General features: G+C 42.1%; 1 protein-coding gene across 1 annotated transcript in view; it reads left to right on the top strand.

The window, feature by feature from the left end:
- Positions 1-19,180, top strand: part of tmem182a (transmembrane protein 182a) — a 50,011-nt gene extending 30,831 nt beyond the window's left edge. The window contains exons 4-5 of the mRNA XM_072577593.1: positions 3,217-3,354; positions 18,276-19,180. Coding sequence (XP_072433694.1) covers positions 3,217-3,354; positions 18,276-18,502 — 365 coding nt within the window. The 3' untranslated portion in view covers positions 18,503-19,180. The remainder of the gene's footprint in view (positions 1-3,216; positions 3,355-18,275) is intronic.
- Positions 19,181-21,123: the final 1,943 nt, after the last annotated feature.

Below are 21,123 nucleotides of genomic sequence, written 5' to 3'. Positions count from 1 at the left end.
TATCTCCCCTGGCAAGCTCTCTTAGAACATTGTATGTTTCAATAAGATCATCCCCTATTCTTTTAAACTCTAAGGAATAAAAACCTAATGTGTTTTGCTGCTTTTATTAAATCAACTCCTTCATCTTAGTAATCAACCTAGTGAATCTCTTTTGAACTGTCTCCAATGCCAGTTCATCCTTTCTTAAATACAAGCACCAAAGCTGTGCACAGTACTCCAGGTACAGCCTCACCAACTCTCTATACAATTGTAATAAGATTTCCTTACTTTTAAACTCCAATCCCCCAGCAATAAAGACAAAAACTCCATTTGCTTTCTTAATTACTTGCGGCACCTGAATGCTAACATTTTGAGTTTTATGCTCTGTGTTGTACTTTATTGGTGTCTCTCTGCATTTAAATAATAATCTGCCTTTTGATTTTTCTTACTAGAGTGCATGACCTCACACTTTCCTACATTAAATTCCATTTGCCAAGTTTTTGCCCATTCACTCAACCTCAGTACAACCCCTTGGAGATTCCTTATGTCCTCATTGCAACATACTCTCCCACCTATGTTTGTATTACCAACAGATTTGAATACTTTATACTCTGAACCCTTCTCCAATCATTAATATAGTAAGTATTTGAAATCCCAGAACTGATCACTGTAGCACTCCAATACTAACATGTTTCCAACCTGAAAAAGACCAATCCTGAGTCTCTATCTTCTGTGTGTAAACTAATTCTCGATCCATGCGAAAACATTATCCCCAATACAAGGGCATCCTCAGAAGCACTGAGGAACATTGCTATAACAGAATGCAGCTTTGCATGTCAAGGAGCAGTGCATACATGTCCACTGGTCCACTTGGCAACAGGACAGGTAGATAAAATGCTTAGGAAGGCATATGGGATATATTTGTAAAGCTCTGCAGGTCTGGCAGCGTCTGTGGAGAGAAATCAGAGATACTATTTCAGGTTTAAAGAGAGAAGACCAGTTGGCCTTTCAAAGGAGTGAATAATTATTAACCTAGGTGAATGAATAGCTGCTAATGGGGATACAACAATGGGTTGTGTGTAATAGCAGACCATGTGAGAACAAGGACTGGTGTGTGTGGGGGTTGGAGAAGGTGCCTCCAGCCCTAAAGTTATTGAAACTGATATTAGGTCTAGAAGGTTGTAATGTTCCCAAAATGAGGTGCTCTTCCATCTTGCACTAAGCTTCACTAGAGCAGTACAGAAAGCCTGAGACAGAGATATTGGCCAGGGGACACAGTGGTGTGTTGAAGTGAAGTGAAATTCTGCCATGTTTTGATGGCTACCCCTATAGGATCCTTAACTGTGAGATCTCTTAGTTCTCCTACCTCATTATTAATTACTAGATCTAAAATAACATGTTCCTAGGTAGTTTCTGAATGTACTGCTATAAAAAATCCCTAATGTTCTCTGCCAATTCATCTTCATGTCACTCTTGTCCATATGATTTATTTTGTCTATAAGCAAATAAAATCAACCATGACAATCGCAGTGCTCTTCTTACACACTTCCATCATTTCCTGATTTATATATTGTCCTGTAGTTTGGCATCTCTTCAGGATCATTAGATGACTCCCACCATGACTTTGTTTCCTTGCTATTTCTTATTTCCATCCAACATCCACATCATGATCCATCACAACAATATCACTTCACTTCATGATTACTCCTTTATTAACAAAGCTACACAACCTTATTTCCTTTTTTTGCCTATACTTCAGTAACATTGCATATCCTTGAATATTGAATTCCAGTCTTGTTCACCTTGTATTCATGTCTCTGTAAAAGCTATAAAGTCATTTTCATTTATTTCTGTTATTGCCATCAATTGATCCATCTCATTACAAATACTGTAAGCATTCAGATGAAGAATTTTAAGATTTGACTTATTCCCATTATTACTTTGGTTTGAATTTCTATTGAACACCTCTGCATGTATGTTCTGTACCTTGCTTATTCACACTTTGATTATTATTTACCTCTTCACTACTTTGCACCACTGATAATTTTGTTTTGATTTTTTTAACCTTCCCTTTAATTTAACTTTTCACTTCCAATTAATTCATTTTAAACCCTATCTACAATCTTATTTATGTGATTTGCCATCGAATTCCACTGAAGATATAATATGTATTTCAGATTATAACATTTATGACAAAATAGTGTTGTGTGTAAATTATCACAACTACTTTTAATTTAGTTACTTATTAACTCAAAGGCAATCAAATATTGAAACAAATTAAACTTTATTATATGTAGCAATTAATATAAAACCACTCAAGTAATACAACTTAACCCTCATAATCCAACTTGGCTATTCCTCAATTAATAGTGGAATTTAGCTATAATTCCAACAAACAGGCTCTAATGTTTAGGGTTCAATTCTTGGACAGTGTCGTTCTTCAAAGTTCTGCTACTGAAGAATCCTAGAGTTGAATTCTGATCATATTTTCTGCCCTTCAAGTTTATGGTGTGACATTGTTGATGGTCCTTTAGATTTTTTTATCCACAATATTGACTCCACCTCTGGAAACATCAAGTCTGCAGCTTGCCTTCTTATCAGAAGTGGCTTCCCTGCTCCTTGTTACATTTGGCATTGATTGCCTGTCTGACAACACAACGTTCCTGCAGTTAATTCCTTAAATTATTCTGCAGGATAATAACGTATCCTTTTGGCATAAGGCAGCCAGCTGTCAAGCAGTTGTTCAAACAGTTTTATTTATGTAGCTTCGATTCCTTCTTTTTGCAGAGGTGACGAATTGCTTCCAAATGCTGTACAACAGTTTGTCCTTGTCCATTAAGTTTATTTTATAGAGAGTTCTTTCAATTCATGAAGTTATTAAAGTTATGAATTTTACAGTATCACAGTTCCTCCTATTGTTCATTATTGTCAATGTTTATAATTGGTCTTTTCCCACCACATCAGTTCATATCCAATTTGAGTTGGTATGCCACACAGTTTAATAATGCATTATTACACAGTATAGATAAACACAAAACAATAGTCAATAAAGAATTACAGAATAATGATCAGTAAATAAATTACAAAACAAAAACAGAAAAATAAATATGCACAAAACAAAAATGGATCAATAAACATTCCTAGATAGACAATAGGCTATTACTGTGAGATAACCCTATACTATATTTGTTTTTACAATCTGATCCTAAATTTAATTGTTGTTGTTTGTATTTTCAGTTTACCGTGGTTTCTGGTCAGTGTTCATGATGTTGGGTATCATTGCTGTCATAGTAGGAGGCTTTGTCATCATCTGTGCAGTCCCATTTCCTAATCATAAGCTCTACAAAGCAGGAGGTGGACTGTTTCTATCCGCTGGTAAGTGGAATATTCTTTGTGAATGCTTTGCAATAAATAACTCCTTAACATTTGGAACAGAATGAATTATGAGCCAATGACATGAATGTCTATTTAGTTGATTGCTTCAAAATTAGCTGGTTCACTAGTTAATTTAACAGTAAGTTGAACTATGTGAGTTCTTTCAATTTTAATGACCAATAAGTAAATCAGGCTCCAGATAGAAAAATGTTCTATAATAATTTTACATTCATATAATCTCATTTTCTAATTATATGCACACTTTGAATAATGGGTGCTTTCATTGTGGCATGTTTAGAATGGCGAATGGTGTGGCATGGTAGCTCAGTGGTTAGTATTGGTGCCTCACAGCGCCAGGGACCTGGGTTTGATTCCAGCCTCAGGTGTCTGTCTGTGTGAAGTTTGCACATTCTCCCTGATTCTGTGTGGATTTCTCTGGGTGCTCTGGTTTCCTCTCACAGTCCAAAGATGTGCAGGCTATGTGGATTGGCTGTGCTAAGTTTTCCATAGTATCCACAATCCCACATTGCACCTGATAATTTTTAAATATTCAGTATAAAACTAGCAGCTTCATGTGGTGTAATGGTAGTGTCCCTACCTCAGAACCAGGAACCTCAGGTTCAAGTCTCATCTGCTCTAGGGGTATCTAATAACTTCTCAGAGTAGGTGATTCAAAAATATCTACAATGTAAAACTTGTCCCTGAACAGCAACAACCAATTATAATTATTTGTTGTATAGAAACCCATCTGATTTACCAAAGTTCTTTAGGAACATGATGATGGTATGCCAGGGAGAATGAGCTACTAATAGGCACACCATAAATGGGTGAAAATGGGTTGGCTATACTGAAAACAGCCCATGCCATGATGGGGCCTGAGGTGTGGGGGTGGATAAAGGACACTGAGGAAAATGTTCAGGTTTTTAAATTATTGAATGTGATATTAAGTCGTGAAGGCTGCAAGATCCCCAAATGGAAAATGAGATGCCATTTTTCTAGCCGGAGCACTGTAGCAGGCTGGAGCCAGAACTGGAGGTCAGGGAGCATGGTGGTCTATTGAAATGAAAGGCAACTGGAAGCCCCAACACCAGTAGGATCCCTGATCCTCACTATCCACCCCACCAGAATCTGCATCCAAAGGATTATTCGCCGCTATTTTCAGCTCCTCCAGTGTTTTGCAGATACATGTTCCGTCCTCCCCTTTCTCAGCTTTTAGCAGGGACTGTACCATCTGGGGATACACTAGCTCATTCCTCCTCCTCCATTCCCAACACATCCCCATACCCCCACAGCAGCTTTCCATGCAAGCATAGAATGTGTGCTATTTACTCATTTATCTGCCCCCTCCTCATCATTCAAGGCTCCAGTCACACCTTTCAGATGAAGCAGCAATTTCCTTGCGCTTCAGTTAAGCTAGGCTACTGGATTCCTACTCTCGTCTACACTGGGGAGACGAAACGCAGACTGAGCGACTGCTTTACAGATCACCTACGTTCTGTCCGCAGTCGCCTGCCACTTCAGTAGTGGAGTTTCCTGGCCAACATTTCCATCTCAAGCCGACTGCAGTACCTCAGTGAGGCTCTCCTGCAACAGAGAGATGTTTCCATGGGTCAGAGACTAGCAAGCAGGAGGACCCACCATCCTTACTGAACCTACAGGGAGCAGAGCTGCTTTTACGAAATGATCTTTCCACATGGCAGAGTGCTGATATGCTACCGACAGAGTGGTAGTGGGCAAAGGAACTTAAATGGCACTTAATCGATCACTTAAGGGCCTCAAAGACCCATTTTCCCTGTTCCTAATTGTGTTAACTGCATAGCACCAAAAGGCAATGTGCACTTGCCCTGCTTTCCCTTATAATTCTGTACTCAGTTCTACAGACCATTCCCAGGAGCAAGATTAAATTACATCCTTGGTGTGGGAATGAGTTTTTAATTGAGCAAACAAGATTCCATTCCTTCAAGAACATTAGTGAACTAATTTGATGCAATAACATTCCAGCAGCTTTTATAGTTGATCTTTCTACCAGAGCTGTAAATGTATTTGCATAATTTGTCATGGTGAGATTTGAACTCATTACTATTAGATTTATACACCAGCTCTATAAGCTTAATACCAAGATCAAATATTCTTGGAGGGCAAGAGTGAACAGCTACTGAGTGACGGCTACACAAGAATAATTGAGAGTGACAGAACTAAATGTTAATATCTCTGAGGGGGCATTTAAACATCATTCACATCATCCTCACTAAGATTGGAAACTTGCCATAACTCACATCTTTTTACTATTTGTGATCTCTAAGAATGAGCTTGCCAAAGCTTGAGTAGGCAAGAGAAAATTGTTCCAAACCTTTCCAACAGTTGAGATAGTTTATTTTTGACAGGAGGCTTGGGCTTTCTGGCTGAGAGGGGTGGGCGGTCAGGAAAATGTAGGGTAGTGGTCTTGGCATTTCAGGCTGAGTTGTTGCGGCGTTGACAATTGAGCGGGTGTGCAAGAAAACCTCTACCAGCATGACACTGAGGGAACCCTGGAAATCCCACACTTCCTAACTCAGGACGCGAAAACAAAGGAAGTGCGAAGTGTCATCAAATCAAAACATTTTCCTTCCGCAACTAGCTGCTCCTGACTCTATTTAATTGTGAGCCTTTCTGAGCATTGAAAAATGTAGCCAGTAATTGTTAAACTTAAATCAGGTTCCTAACTGGATTGTGAGAGTCTAATATCAATATCATAATAAACCGTCCCACTTCTCAAAGCACAGAATATCACGCAACCTTCAACTATAAAAATGGTGTGAGAATCATATGTGGTGGTCTAAGCTCGTGTTTTGTAATTTTACATTTTTACTGTTCCCTGTGGCCAGGATAGTGGTTAACATAGTTGAGTGTGGTGCTGGAAAAGCACAGCAGGTCAGACAGCATCTGAGGAGCAGGAAAATTGACGTTTCATGCATAAGCCCTTCACCAGGATATTAGTGGTTGACATGTACCCCCTAGTGGCCACTGATTCACATCTTTGACAAAGAACTGATTGAATGTAATTTTTTTAAGGGTTTAATATTACCCTTAACAGGTCATAATACTTCACTGCTTGTACAAATAATATTGCAAAGAATTTCTCCGTTGATAGTTAAAGGGCAAAATTCTACCTGATATCTTCCTTTAATCAAACATGGTTGAACTAAACTGATTGAAAGACATTACAGATAATAGTAAATAAGATCAGTTATTGTTAAATGGCTCTTAATTTCATGTCCCTCTTTTTTCAATATTCTAATTCCCCCTTGGCCACCTACTCTCCTTCATAAATTTGAGCTCACTATATTACTGCTAATGAAATCCTAACTTACTTAGCGTGCTGGTGTGGCAATACCTCAATTTCAAAATTTTCTTCCTTGTTTTCAAATTTCTCCTTTGCCTCACTCCTTTTGACATCTGTCACTACCCTCCAGTCCTAAAACTCTCCAAACTATCTCTGCTCCTCCAGTTCTAACCCCATGCAGATCCCTGATTATTAATCCCTGATTAATATCAGATACCGGATGTACATTTGCTCACTGAGCTGGAAAGGCTCATTTCAATAGGATCTCTCAAGTTCATTAGCTGCTGTTTTAGTGTGTTGTTGGGTTTGTGGGCTACCATGATGCCAAGGGATCTGAGTAGTCTGGCAGTCATTTCCGAGATGTCTTTGATGTAGGGGAGAGTGGCTAGGGTTTCTGGAGTGTTTTGTCTGCTTGTTTGGGTTTGTTGCTGAGAAATTGGCAGATTGTATTCATTGGGTACCCATTCTTTTTGAATACACGGTACAGGTGATTTTTCTCTGCTCTGTGTAGTTCCTCTGTGCTGCAGTGTGTGTTGGCTCGTTGAACTAATGTTCTGATGCAGCTTCATTTGTGGGTGTTGGGATGATTGCTTCTACAGCAGTGCTTCGCCTGAGGCCCTCTGAAGATGTTACCTAGTAGGGTAATGAAATGGCTGGAAATGAACCTTCCAGCTCAGCGAGCAAACCTACATCCAGAACCTCAACCTGAGCTACAAATTTTCTCAAAACTCGCTATCATCAGATACCCATTGGTGGTCATGCCTGTATGTCAACTCATGGAAGTCCTCCATGTAAACATCCTCACTGCTCCATCGTCCTTCCCTTCTTTGAGATGCTCATTAACAACAACTGTACAATAAAGCTTTTAGTCATCTGTTTATCAAATTTTTATATGGTCCATGTCAAATTCTGGGTAGACAAGCTAAAGAAGAGTTTCATCCAAAACATTGACTTAGAGTCATAGAAATGTACAGCACGGAAACAGACCCTTTGGTCTAACCTGTCCATACTGACCAGATATCCTAAATTAATCTAGTACCATTTGCCAGCATTTGGCTCATATCTCTCTAAACTCTTCTTATTCATATACCCATCCAGATGCCATTAACATGTTGTAATTGTATCAGCCTCCACCACTTCCTCTGGCAGGTCATTCCAGACACACACTACCCTCTGCATGAAACGTTATCCCTTAGGTCACTTTAAATCATTCCCCTTTCATCTAAAACTTATGCCCTCTATTTTAGATTACCCCACCCCAGGAAAAGATCTTGTGTATTTATCCTATCCATGCCCCTCATGATTTTATAAACCTCTATAATGTCACATCTCAGCCTCCGATGCTCCAGGGAAAGCAGTCCCAGCCTATTCAGCCTCCAATCCTCCAACCTTGGCAAATCCTTGTAAATCTTTCCTTAACCCTTTCAAGTTGCACAAAGTCCTTCCTATAGCAGGGAGACCAGAATTGCATGCAGTATTCCAAAAGTGGCCTAACCAATGTCCTGTACAGCAGCAACATGACCTCCCAACTCCTGTACTCAATACTCTGTCCAGTGTAGGAAAGCATACCAAACACCTTCTTCATTAACTTATCTACCTGTGACTCCACTTTCAAGGAAATGTGGACCTGCACTCCAAGGTCTCTTTCTTCAGCAACGCTCCCCAGGACCTTCCCATTAAGTGTATAAGTCCTGTTCTGATTTGCATTTCTAAAATGCAGCACCGCACATTAATCTAAATTAAACTTCATCTGCCACTCCTCAGGCAATTGGCCCATCTAATCAAGATCCCGTTGTACTCTGAGGTAACCTTCTTCACTGTCTACTACACCTCCAATTTTGGTGTCATCTGCACACTCACATCCAAATCATTGATATAAATGACAAAAAGCAATCCTTGCAGCACACCACTGGTCACAGGCCTCCAGTCTGAAAAGCAACTCTCTGTCTTCCAGCATCGAGACAGTTCTGTATCAAAATGGCTAGATCTCCCTGTATTCCATGAGATCCAACCTTGTTAACAAATCTCCCATGAGAAACATTGTTGAACACCTTACTGAAGTCCATATAGATCACGACCACTGCTTTGCCCTCCTCAATCCTCTTTGTTACTTCTTCAAAAATCTCAGACAAGTTTGTGAGACATGATTTCCCACGCACAAAACTCTGCTGACTATCGCTTATCAATCATTGCCCCTCCAAATACATGTCAATCCGATCCCTTTGGATTCCCTCCATAACTTGCCCACCACCGATGTGAGGCTCACTCATCTATAGTTCCTTGGCGTTTCCTTACCAGCTTTCTTAAATAGTGGTACCATGTTAGCCAACCTCCAGTTGATTTCTCCACCTCTTAGAACATAGAATAATGCAGTGCATTACAGGCCCTTTGGCCCTTGATATTGCGCCGACAAATCTGAAGCCCTTATAACCTACATTATTACATTCTCATCCATATGCCTATTCAATGACCATTTAAGTGCCCTTAAAGTTAGTGAGTCTACTATTGTTGCAGGCAGTGCGTTCCACGCCCCGACTACTCTCTGAGTAAAGAAACTATCTCTGACATCTGTCCTATATCTATCACCCCTCAATTTAAAGCAAGTCCCCTTGTGCTAGCCATCACCATCCAAGGAAAAATGTCCACCTTATCTAACCCTCTGATTATCTTATATGTCTCAATTAAGTCACCTCTGAACCTTCTCTCTTATGAAAACAGCCTCAAGTCCCTCAGCTTTTCCTTGTAAGACTTTCCCTCCATAGCAGGCAACATCCTAGTAAATCTCCTCTGAACCCTTTCCAAAGTTTCCACATCCTGCCTATAATGCGGTGCCCAGAACTGTACGCAATACTCCAAATGTGGCTGCACCAGAATTTTGTACAGCTGCAGCATGATTGCATGGTTCCAAAACTCAGTCCCTCTACCAATAAAATCCAACACACTGTATGCCTTCTAAACAACCCTATCAGCCTGGGTGGCAACTTTCAAGGATCTAGAACATAGAAAAATACAGCACAGTACAGGCCCTTCAGCCCTCGATATTGCGCCGACCGAAGCCTACCTAACCTACACTAGCCCAATAACCTCCATATGCTTGTCCAATGCCCGCTTAAATGACCATAAAGAGGGAGAGTCCACCACTGCTACTGGCAGGGCATTCCATGAACTCACAACCCGCTGAGTGAAAAATCTACCCCTAACATCTGTCCTATACCTACCACCCCTTAATTTAAAGCTGTGTCCCCTAGTAACAGCTGACTCCTTACGCGGAAAAAGGTTCTCCCTGTCAACCCTATCTAAACCCCTAATCATCTTGTACACCTCTATCAAATCTCCCCTAAACCTTCTTTTCTCCAATGAGAAAAGTCCCAAGTGCCTCAGCCTTTCCTCATATGATCTTCCTACTATGCCAGGCAACATCCTGGTAAACCTCCTCTGCACCCGTTCCAATGCCTCCACATCCTTCCTGTAGTATGGCGACCAAAACTGCACACAATACTCCAGATGAGGCCGCACCAGAGTCTTATACAACTGCAACATGACCTCAGGACTCCGGAACTCAATTCCTCTACCAATAAAGCCCAGTACACCATATGCCTTCTTCACAGCACTATTTACCTGGGTGGCAACTTTCAAAGATCTGTGTACATGGACACCAAGATCCCTCTGCTCATCCACACTACCAAGTAGTCTACCATTAGCCGAGTAATCCATCTTCTTGTTACTCCTACCAAAGCGAATGACTTCACACTTAGCTACATTGAATTCCATTTGCCACCTTACTGCCCAGCTCTGCAACTTATCTATATCGCGCTGTAACCTGCCACATCCTTCTTCGCTGTCCACAACTCCACCGACTTTCGTGTCATCCGCAAACCTGCTCACCCAGCATTCAAGCCCCTCCTCCAGGTCATTTATAAAATGACAAACAGCAATGGTCCCAAAACAGATCCTTGTGGAACACCGCTAGTAACTGCGCTCCAAAATGAACCTATACCATCAACTACTACCCTCTGTCTCCTTCCAGCCAGCCAATTCCTAATCCAAACCTCTAATGCACCCTCAATGCCATACCTCCATAGTTTTTGCATTAGCCTGCCATGGGGTACCTTATTGAACGCCTTGCTAAAATCCATATACACCACATCTACTGCTTTACCCTCGTCCATTTCCTTGGTCACCTTCTCAAAGAATTCAATAAGGTTTGTGAGGCACGACCTGCCCTTCACAAAACCATGCTGACTATCCTTGATCACATTATTCCTATCCAGATGCTAATAAATCCTATCCCTTACAATTCTCTCTAAGACTTTGCCCACAACAGAAGTGAGACTGACTGGCCTATAGTTACTCGGGCTATCCCTGCTCCCCTTCTTGAACAAGGGGACCACATTCGCGATCCTCCAGTCTTCTGGCACTGTCCCCGAAGACAATGACGACCTAAAAATCAAGGCCAATGGCTCCGCTATCTCCTCCCTAGCTTCCCAGAGGATCCTAGGATAAATGCCATCAGGCCCAAGGGACTTATCTATTTTCACCCTTTCCAGTATTCCCCAGACCTCTTCCCTACGTACCTCAAGACCATCCATTCTAATCACTTGTGACTCAATATTCACATCAGCAACAGAGTCCTGTTCCTGAGTGAATACTGACGAAAAGTATTGATTTAGTGTCTCACCAATCTCCTCCGCCTCCACACGCAACTTCCCACTCCTATCCTTGACTAGACCGATACCTACCCTAGTCATCCTTTTATTCCTGACAAACCTATAGAAGGCCTTTGGGTTTTCCCTAATCCTACCAACTAAGGACTTTTCATGTCCCCTTCTCGCTGCTCTTAGCTGTCTCTTTAGATCCTTCCTGGCTACCTTATAACTCTCAATCGTCCCAACTGAACCTTCACGCCTCATCTTTACATAGGCCGCCCTCTTCCCTTTCACAAGGGATTCCAATTCCTTATTAAACCACGGCTCCCTCACAAGACTCTTTACTCCCTGCCTGACTGGTACATACTTATTAAGGACACCAAATAGCTGCTCCTTGAACAAGATCCACATATCATTTCTGTCCTTCCCTTGAAGCCTATTTTGTGTGTATCCACACATCCTAAGTCATGCCTCACCGCATCATAATTTCCCTGCCCCCAGCTATAACTGTTGCCCTGCAGTGCACACTTATCCCTCTCCTTCACTAGAGTAAAAGTCACCGAGTTGTGGTCACTGTCCCCGAAGTGCTCACCTACCTCCAAGTCTAACACCTGGCCTGGTTCATTACCTAGAACCAAATCCAGTATAGCCTCACCTCTTGTTGGCCTGTCTACATATTGTGTCAGGAAACCCTCCTGCACACATTGGACAAACACCGACCCATCTAACGAACTCGAGCTATAGCTTTCCCAGTCAATATCTGGGAAGTTAAAGTCCCCCATAACAACCACCCTGCTACTTTCACTCTTCTCCTGAATCATCCTCGCAATACTTTCCTCTACTTCTCTCGGACTATTAGGAGGCCTGTAGAAAACTCCTAACAGGGTGACCTCACCTTTCCTATTTCTAACCTCTGCCCACACTACCTCAGATGGCAAGTCTTCCTCCATCACCCTTTCTACTGTTGTAATACTATCCTTGACAAGCAATGCCACACCTCCCCCTCTTTTACCCCCATCTCTGACCCTACTAAAACATTTAAACCCTGGAACCTGCAACAGCCATTCCTGTCCCTGTTCTACCCACATCTCTGTAATGGCCACAACATCGAAGTCCCAGGTACCAACCCATGCTGCAAGCTCACCTACCTTATTTGTTATACTTCTGGCATTGAAGTATACACACTTCAAGCCACCTTCCTGTTTACAGGCACCCTCCTTCGAGATCGATGCCATGTTCCTAACCTCCCTACACTCAAGGTCCTGTACCCTAAAGCTACAGTCCAGGTTCCCATGCCCCTGCAGAGTTAGTTTAAACCCTCCCAAAGAGCACTAGCAAACCTCCCCCCAAGGATACTGGTGCCCCTCAGGTTCAGGTGGAGACCATCCTGTTTATAGAGGTCCCACCTTCCCCAGAAAGAACCCCAGTTGTCCAGAAACCGGAATCCCTCCCTCCTGCACCATCCCTGTAGCCACGCATTTAACTCTTCTCTCTCCCTATTCCTCGACTCTCTATCACGTGGCACGGGTAACAAACCAGAGACAATGACTCTTTTCGTTCTAGCTCTGAGCTTCCAACCTAGCTCCCTGAAAGCCTGTCTAACATCCTCACCCCTCTTCCTACCTATGTCGTTGGTGCCAATGTGGACCACGATCTGGGGCTGCTCCCCCTCCCCCTTGAGGACCCGGAAAACACGATCAGAGACATCATGTACCCTTGCACCTGGGAGGCAACATACCAAACGTGAGTCTCTGTCGCCCCCGCAAAACCGCCTATCTGTGCCCCTCACTATTGAGTCCCCAATAACAATCGCTCTACCTTTCTCCACCCTTCCCTTCTGAGCAACGGGGACAGGCTCCGTGCCAGAGGCCTGAACCTCGTTGCTTACCCCTGGTAAGTCATCCCCCCCACAAGTATCCAAAACGGTATACTTGTTCTTAAGGGGAATGACCACAGGGAGTCCCTGCACTGGCTGCTTCCTCCCACTCCCCACTCACTGTCACCCATCTCTCTATAACTTTCGGAGTAACTACTTCCCTAAAGCTCTGATCTATGACCACCTCTGCCTCCCGAATGATCCGCAGTTCATCCAACTCCAGCTCCAGTTCCCTAACACGGTCTTGGAGGAGCTGGAGATGGGTGCACTTCTTGCAAGTGTAATCAGGAGGGACGCTAATAGCTTCCCTCACCTCATACATGTTGCAAGAGGAGAATGTGGACACCAAGATCTGTCTGCTCATCTACAATACCAAGAATCCTACCATTAGCCTAATACTCTGCGTTCCTGTGGACCCAAAACAGATCCTTGCAGAACCCCACCAGTTACTGAACTCCAGAATGAATATTTCCCATCAATCAATTCTTTCAGCAAGCCAATTTCTGATCCAAATTGCTAAATCACCCTCAATCCCATGCCTCCATATTTTGTACAATAACCTACCATGGAGAACGTTATCAGACACCTTACTGAAATCCATATACAGCATCAACTGCTTTACCCTCATCCACCTGTTTGGTCACCTTCTCAAATAACTCAATAAGGTTTGTGAGGCACGACCTACCCTTCACAAAACTGTGTTGACTATCCCTAATCAACTTATTCCTTTCTAGATGATTATAAATCTTGTCTCTTATAATCTTTTCCAACACTTTACCCATAACCGAAGTAAGGCTCACAGGCCTGTAATTCCCAGGGTTGTCTCTACTCCCCTTCTTGAACAAGGGAACAACATTTGCTATCCTCCAGTCTTATGGCACTATTCCTGTAGATAATAACGACATAAAGATCAAAGCCAAAGGCTCTGCAATTCCTCTCTGGCTTCCCAGAGAATCCTAGGATAAATCTCATCTATCCCAGGGGATTTATCTATTTTTACACTTTCCAGAATTGCTAACACCTCCTCCTTAGGCACATCTAGTCTAGAAGACTATATATTTTCTCCTCAACCACATTGTCTTTTTCTAGTGTGAATACTGATGAAAAGTATTCATTTAGCACTTCCCCATCTCCTCTGACTCCACGCACGACTTCCCACTACTATGCTTGATTGGTCCTAATCTTACTCTAGTCATTCTTTTATTCCTGATATACCTATCGAAAGCCTTACGGTTTTCCTTGATCCGATCTGCCAAAGACTTCTCATGTCCCTTCCTGGCTCTTCTAGCTCTTCTTAGCTCTCTCTTTTGGCCTTTCCTGGCTAACGTGTAACTCTCAAGTGCTCTAAGTGAGCCTTCTCATCTCATCCTAACATAAGCCGCCTTCTTCCTCTTGACAAGAGATTGAACTTCCTTAGTAAACAACAGCTCCTGCGCTCGACAGCTTTCTCCCTGCCTGATAGGTACATACTCATCAAGGACCCGCAATAGCTAGCCTCCACCACTTCCTCTGGCAGCTCATTCCATACACGTACCACCCTCTGTGTGAAAACATTGCCTCTTATGTCCCTTTTTTTTAATCTTTCCCCGCTCACACTAAACATATGCCATCTAGTTCTGGACTCCCCAAAGGGAAAAGACTTTGTCTATTTATCCTATCCATGACCCTCATAATTTTGTAAACCTCTATAAGGTCACCCCTCAGCCTTCAATGCTCCAGGGAAAACAGCCCCAGCCTGTTCAGCCTCTCCCTATAGCTCAAATCCTCTAACCCTGGCAACATCCTTGCAAATCTTTTCTGAACCCTTTCAAATTTCACAGCATCTTTCCAATAGGAAGGACACCAGAATTGCACGCAATATTCCAACAGTGGCCTAACCAATGTCCTGTATAACCGCAAGATGACCTCCCAACTCCTGCACTCAATACTCTGACCCATAAAGGAACGCATACCAAATACCTTCTTCACTATCCTATCTACCTGCGACTCCACTTTCAAGGAGCTATGAACCTGCACTCCAAGGCCCCTTTGTTCAGCAACACTCCCTAGGACCTTACCATTAAGTGTGTAAGTCCTGCTAAGATTTGCTTTCCCAAAATGCAGCACCTCACATTTATCTGAATTAAACTCCATCTGCCACTTCTCAGCCCATTGGCCCAGCTGATCAAGATCCTGTTGTTATCTGAGGTAACCTTCTTCGCTGTCCATTACACCTCCAATTTTGGTGTCATCAGCAAACTTACTAACTGTACCTCTTATGCTCACATCCAAATCATTTATATAAATGATGAAAAGTAGAGGATCCAGCACCGATCCTCGTGGCACTCCATTGGTCACAGGCCTCCAGTCTAAAATGACAACTCTCCGCCACCACCCTCTGTCTTTTGTCTTTGAGCCAGTTCTGTATCCTATTGGCTAGTTCTCCCTGTGCTCCGTGAGATCTAAACTTGCTAACCAGTCTCCCATGGGGAACCTTGTCGACCGCCTTACTGAATTCCATATAGATCCCATCCACCACTCTGCCCTCATCAATCCTCTTTGTTACTTCTTCAAAAAACTCAATCAAGTTTGTGAGACATGATTTCCCACGTACAAAGCCGTGTTGACTGTCCCTAATCAGTCCTTGCTTTTCCAAATACATGTACATCCTGTCCTTCAGGATTCCGTCCAATAACTTGCCCACCACTGACATCACGCTGACTGGTCTATAGTTCCCTGGCTTGTCCTTACCACCCTTCTTAAACAGTGACACCATGTTAACCAACCTCCAGTCTTCTGGTACCTCACCTGTGACTATCGATGATACAAATATCTCAGCAAGAGGCCCAGCAATCACTTCTCTAACTTCCCACAGAGTTCTCGGGTACACCTGATCAGGTGCTGGGGATTTATCCACTTTTATGCGCTTCAAGATATCCAGCACTTCCTCCTCTGTAATATGGATATTTTTCAAGATGTCACCATCTATTTCCCTACATTCTGTATCTTCCATGTCCTTTTCCACTGTAAATACTGATGCAAAATACTCGTTTAGTATCTCCCCCATTTTCTGCAGCTTCACACTGAGATGGGGTTACAGGAATCCATTGGAAGCTAGCACTTACGGACTGTTTGCTAAAAGGACAGTATATCTAAGAAGAAAGAGGTGGCACTGTGGCTCAGTGGTTAGCACTGCTGCCTCACAGCACCAGGGTCCCAGGTTCGATTCCAGCCTTGGACTGTCTGTGTGGAGTTTGTACATTCTCCCCATGTCTGCGTGGGTTTCCTTTGGGTGCTCTGGCTTCCTCCCATTGTCCAAAGATGTGCAGGCCAGGTGAATTGGCCATGCTAAATTGCCCATAGTGTTAGTTGCATTAGAGGGGAAAATATGTCTGAGTGGGTTACTCTTCGGAGGGTTGGTGTGGACTGTTTCCACACTGTAGTGAATCTAATCTCATACAAAGGCCGCGTTGCTGATCTTTGAGGGGCCCTATTCTCTCCCTAGTTACCCTTAATGTATTTGTAAAAACCCTTTGGATTCTCCTTAACGCTATTTGCCAAAGCTATCTCATATCCCCTTTTTGCCCTCCTGATTTCCCTCTTAAGTATACTCCTACTGCCTTTATACTCTTCTAAGGATTCACTTGCTGAAAGATGTGTTGCTGGAAAAGAGCAGCTGGTATGGCAGCATCCAAGGAGCAGGAGAACCGACATTTCGGGCATAAGCCCTTCTTCAGCAATGAGGAGGGTGTGCCAAGCAGGCTAAGATAAAAGGTAGAGAGGTAGAAGGGCTTATGCCCAAAACATCGATTCTCCTGCCTCCCTACCTTTTATCTTAGCCTGCTTGGCACACCCTCCTTATTCCTGAAGAAGGGCTTATGCCCGAAATGTCGATTCTCCTGCTCCTCGGATGCTGCCTGACCTGCTGTGCTTTTCCAGCAATACATTTTTCAGCTCTGATCTCCAGCATCTGCAGTCCTCACTTTCTCCTAAGGATTCACTTGATCTATCCTGTCTATACCTGACATATGCTTCCTACTTTTTCTTAACCAAGCCCTCAATCTCTTTAGACATCCAGCATTCCTTATACCTACCAGCCTTTCCTTTCACTGTGACAGGAATATACTTTCTCTGGATTCTCATTATCTCATTTCTGAAGGCTTCCCATTTTCCAGTCATCCTTTTACCTGCGAACATCTGCCCCCAATCAGCTTGACAACTTTCTTACCTAATACCGTCAAAATTAGCCTTCCTCCAATTTAGAACTTCAACTTATAAATCTTTCAACTTTTCCATCACTATTTTAAATCTAATAGAATTATGGTCGCTGGCCCCAAAGTGCCCCCCCTCCAATGACACCTCAGTCACCTGCCCTGCCTTATTTCCCAAGAGTAGGTCAAGTTTTGCACCTTCTCTAGTAGGTACATCCACATACTGAATCAGAAAATGTTCTTGTACACACTTAACAAATTCCTCTCCATCTAAACTCTTAACACTATGGCAGTCCCAGTCCATGTTTGGAAAGTTAAAATCCCCTACCATAACCACCCTATTATTCTTACAGATAGCTGAGATCTCGTTACAAATTTTTTTTGTAATTATTCTAATAATTCTGGTTGGACCTTCTATTAATGGTATTCCCAACTGGTAGCCTGGCTGGTCACTGTGCAGGAACTGAGTTTAGAAATACTAATGAAGTCTTGCCATTTGATTCACACCTCTGAGATATCACAGATAACCCCTCTCCCACTACTACTACGTTCCTCCACTCCCTCTCAGTCTGTCCCGTAAATATTCGGTATTTTTGCAATATGTAAGAATGATAATGCCACATTATCCATTTTCTACAGTTACGCTGCATTCAGTGCCTACTTCCACAATAAAGTAGTTCAGTGTGGACTAGAGTGTAATATTTGCAACTAATTTTAATTAAAATCTTCAGCTGTTCTGCATGGAGAGGAAGGTAGATCAATCAACTGGTTTGATCTAGTGCTGTTAAGATGAACACATAGCAAAAAGCACTTAAAAATAAAATATTTGAAAATAAAGGTGCTTTAAAATGTTGTTTTAATTCTTTTTTTCTTTTTTACCTTTCCAGGAATTTTATTTACAGTACTCGTTATTATGTATGTCATCTGGATCGAAACTGTTATTGATATTCAAGAATACATTCAGAAGCAAAGAATTCAGCTCTGTCTTGATATTACACTAAACATTCAATATGGATGGTCCTTCATAGTTGCAGCCATTGGGATATTTTTCTCATTGTTCTCAGGCTTGCTGTTCCTCCTTGCAGGCCACACCATTCACATTCATTATGATTAAGAGACAGCCTTTGGTTTGCTTTGAATAATTAGAAGCCAATTATTTTAATACAAACAGTTTGCTAAATATGCACATTGGCAATGAAAGTTTACTTCTCTGTATTTCCAAACAGCATGTTTGGTAATTCTGTTCATATACTGTATAGCTTTTGTCTTGCTAATTATTTGGAAGTATGCTGGAAAGTAAAATTTATAATAGCCTCAAACCAAAAGTTTTAAAGTCTTGCAATTAATTGCAATAAATATCCCATCCCATCTTAAAAAGACAGTATTGTTATGCTTAACAATTTACAATGCATTTACACTACTCTAAGGAATTAAAATTTTCTTGATTTCTTCTAAGACAATATTAAAGAATAGCATAATATAGTAAATACAATGTTTTAAAGAATTCATGAATTTTAGGAGTGGAGTTCAGATCATTTAAGTGGGTTTCAATGTCTAATGATTCCAGGAATATTGTTGATATGCATGTTGAACCAGTTACCCATTGGAAATAGTAAATACATGTTGCCAGTAATTATACATGCATCAGCTATGAAAGCACCAATTAAACTCATTGACTGATGTCAGGTTAATCTAAATGGGCTGGATTTCTTATTTTGATCATGTAATTCTTTTGTACAGGTGTTACCTACAAGTACGTGGAATCTGTGGAATAAACCATTTGCTAAACTCAGCTAGATGACTGAGTAGTGGACTTTTTGTCTTATTGGTGGACAAAGTTAAAATATTTTGTCCACCCGAGTCCAACACTGGCACCTCCACATCATGTCTTATTGGTGTAACAGGAAGAACAAATTTAATATCTGAATAAGCAATGGTCACATTTTTAAGCTAAGAGAATTTCCTACACCAAGCAGGAAAAGAAAATCAAAGAGCATATCGTACATTTAACTTTATCATACAAACATGTACATCATTAGACAGCACCAAACAATTTTGAAAATAATGTTTGGTTTGCACGATAAATGTTGTTGCAAGACGAGTTAACCTTACCCTTTAAGTATACTGCTAAGTATTTTGATTGCTAGAACTTAGGGCAGCACAGTGGCTCAGTGGCTAGCACTGCTGCCTCACAGCACCAACATTGGGCGACTGTGTGGAGTTTGCACTTTCTGTGTTTGTGTGGGTTTCCTCTGGGTGCTCTGGTTTCTCCCACAATCCAGAGATGTGCAGGTTAGGTGAATTGGCCCTGCTAAATTGCCCATAGTGTTCAGAGATGTGTAAGTTAGGTATTTTAGTCAGGGGTAAATATAGAGTAATAGGATAGGGGGATGAATTACTCTTTGGAGGTTTGGTGTGGACTTGGGCTGAAGGGCCACACTCTGCTGTAATTCTGTGAACTGGTTGTTTTCCAGTAGGAGGGTCATATCAAAGATGGAGCAAATAAGAGGTAAGGAGTAACATTCTGCATATAAACCGACATTTTCCTAGCTACCATTATTTCTGAGGAAGGGTCACTGGACCCGAAATACTAACTGATTTCTCGTCACAGATGGTGCGAGACCAGCTAAGCTTTTCCAGGTAACTTCTGTTTTTGTTCAACATTCTACAGTGGTTAGCTCTACTGCCTCATTGTTCCAGGGACCCAGATTTGATTCTAGCCTTGGTTGACTGAGTGGAGTCTGTGTGTGTTTCTACTCTGGTTTCCTTCCACAGTCCAAAATATGTGGGTTAGGTGGATTGACCATGCTGAATTTCCGCGTATTGTCCAGGATCATTCAAGTTATGTGGATTAGCCATGATAAATGCGGGATTATAGAGATAGGATGGGGGGATGTGGGTCTGGGTGGGATGCTCTTCTGAAGGTGAGTGGCCTATTTCTTCACTGTAGGGATTCTATGTTTCAAGTGGCAAGTTTTCCCATCCCCTCACTGAAAATAAAATCACCATAAAAATGGTCCATTGCAATGAGTTGGAACCAAATGGTAGGCACATTGAGGAAGAGTTCAGTAAGTTCAAGAAAGGAATCCCTATTAAGGGGCGATGGGATACAGAAAGGCTAGGGGGGATGGAATGCACAGGTTAGTGGGGCAACAGAGGGGATTGGAAGGAAAACATGGAGGAGAAGGCAAGGTATCTGTCTGGAGATGATGGATCTGATTGGAGAAGAGGGCCTGTGGAGGAGACACCTCTTCATTTTTCTGGCCCAAGAACCACACAGTCTTACCTGCCATGCTTATCAGCCAGGTTTACCAGCTATTGCTGACCTCCTCCCACCAACACATAATTACAGTCAGGTCAGTGGCAAATTAAGAGGCTATTAATTGGCTATTTTGTGGGCAAGCAAGTGTGTGGCATGAAAAGAGCCTATTAAATTTTACATCCCTCTGGTTACAGCCTGCCTGCAGGGACTGTAAAATTCTGCCCGAAGTTTATTTCTTTATGCCTGTAATTTATGAGTTTCACAAGTGAAACCTATTATTTCTTGGCACCTAGTGGTGATATCTTCTGTAGGATCATTCTGGTAGTTACCGTTTGGTGATGGTGACCAATTTAATTCAGCAGCTTAGATTATTTTTAAGTGTTGGTGGAAGAATCAGTGAAAATAATGCTTCAAGTTGCCACAGTGAGAACTCATGGAGTTCAGGGAAATAATGCAGATCTCAGTGCTGTGAT

This window comes from Chiloscyllium punctatum, chromosome 9 (genome assembly GCF_047496795.1).
Source record: "Chiloscyllium punctatum isolate Juve2018m chromosome 9, sChiPun1.3, whole genome shotgun sequence".
In the NCBI taxonomy this organism is placed as follows: domain Eukaryota; kingdom Metazoa; phylum Chordata; class Chondrichthyes; order Orectolobiformes; family Hemiscylliidae; genus Chiloscyllium; species Chiloscyllium punctatum.
This window is presented reverse-complemented; position numbering and strand designations above follow the sequence as displayed.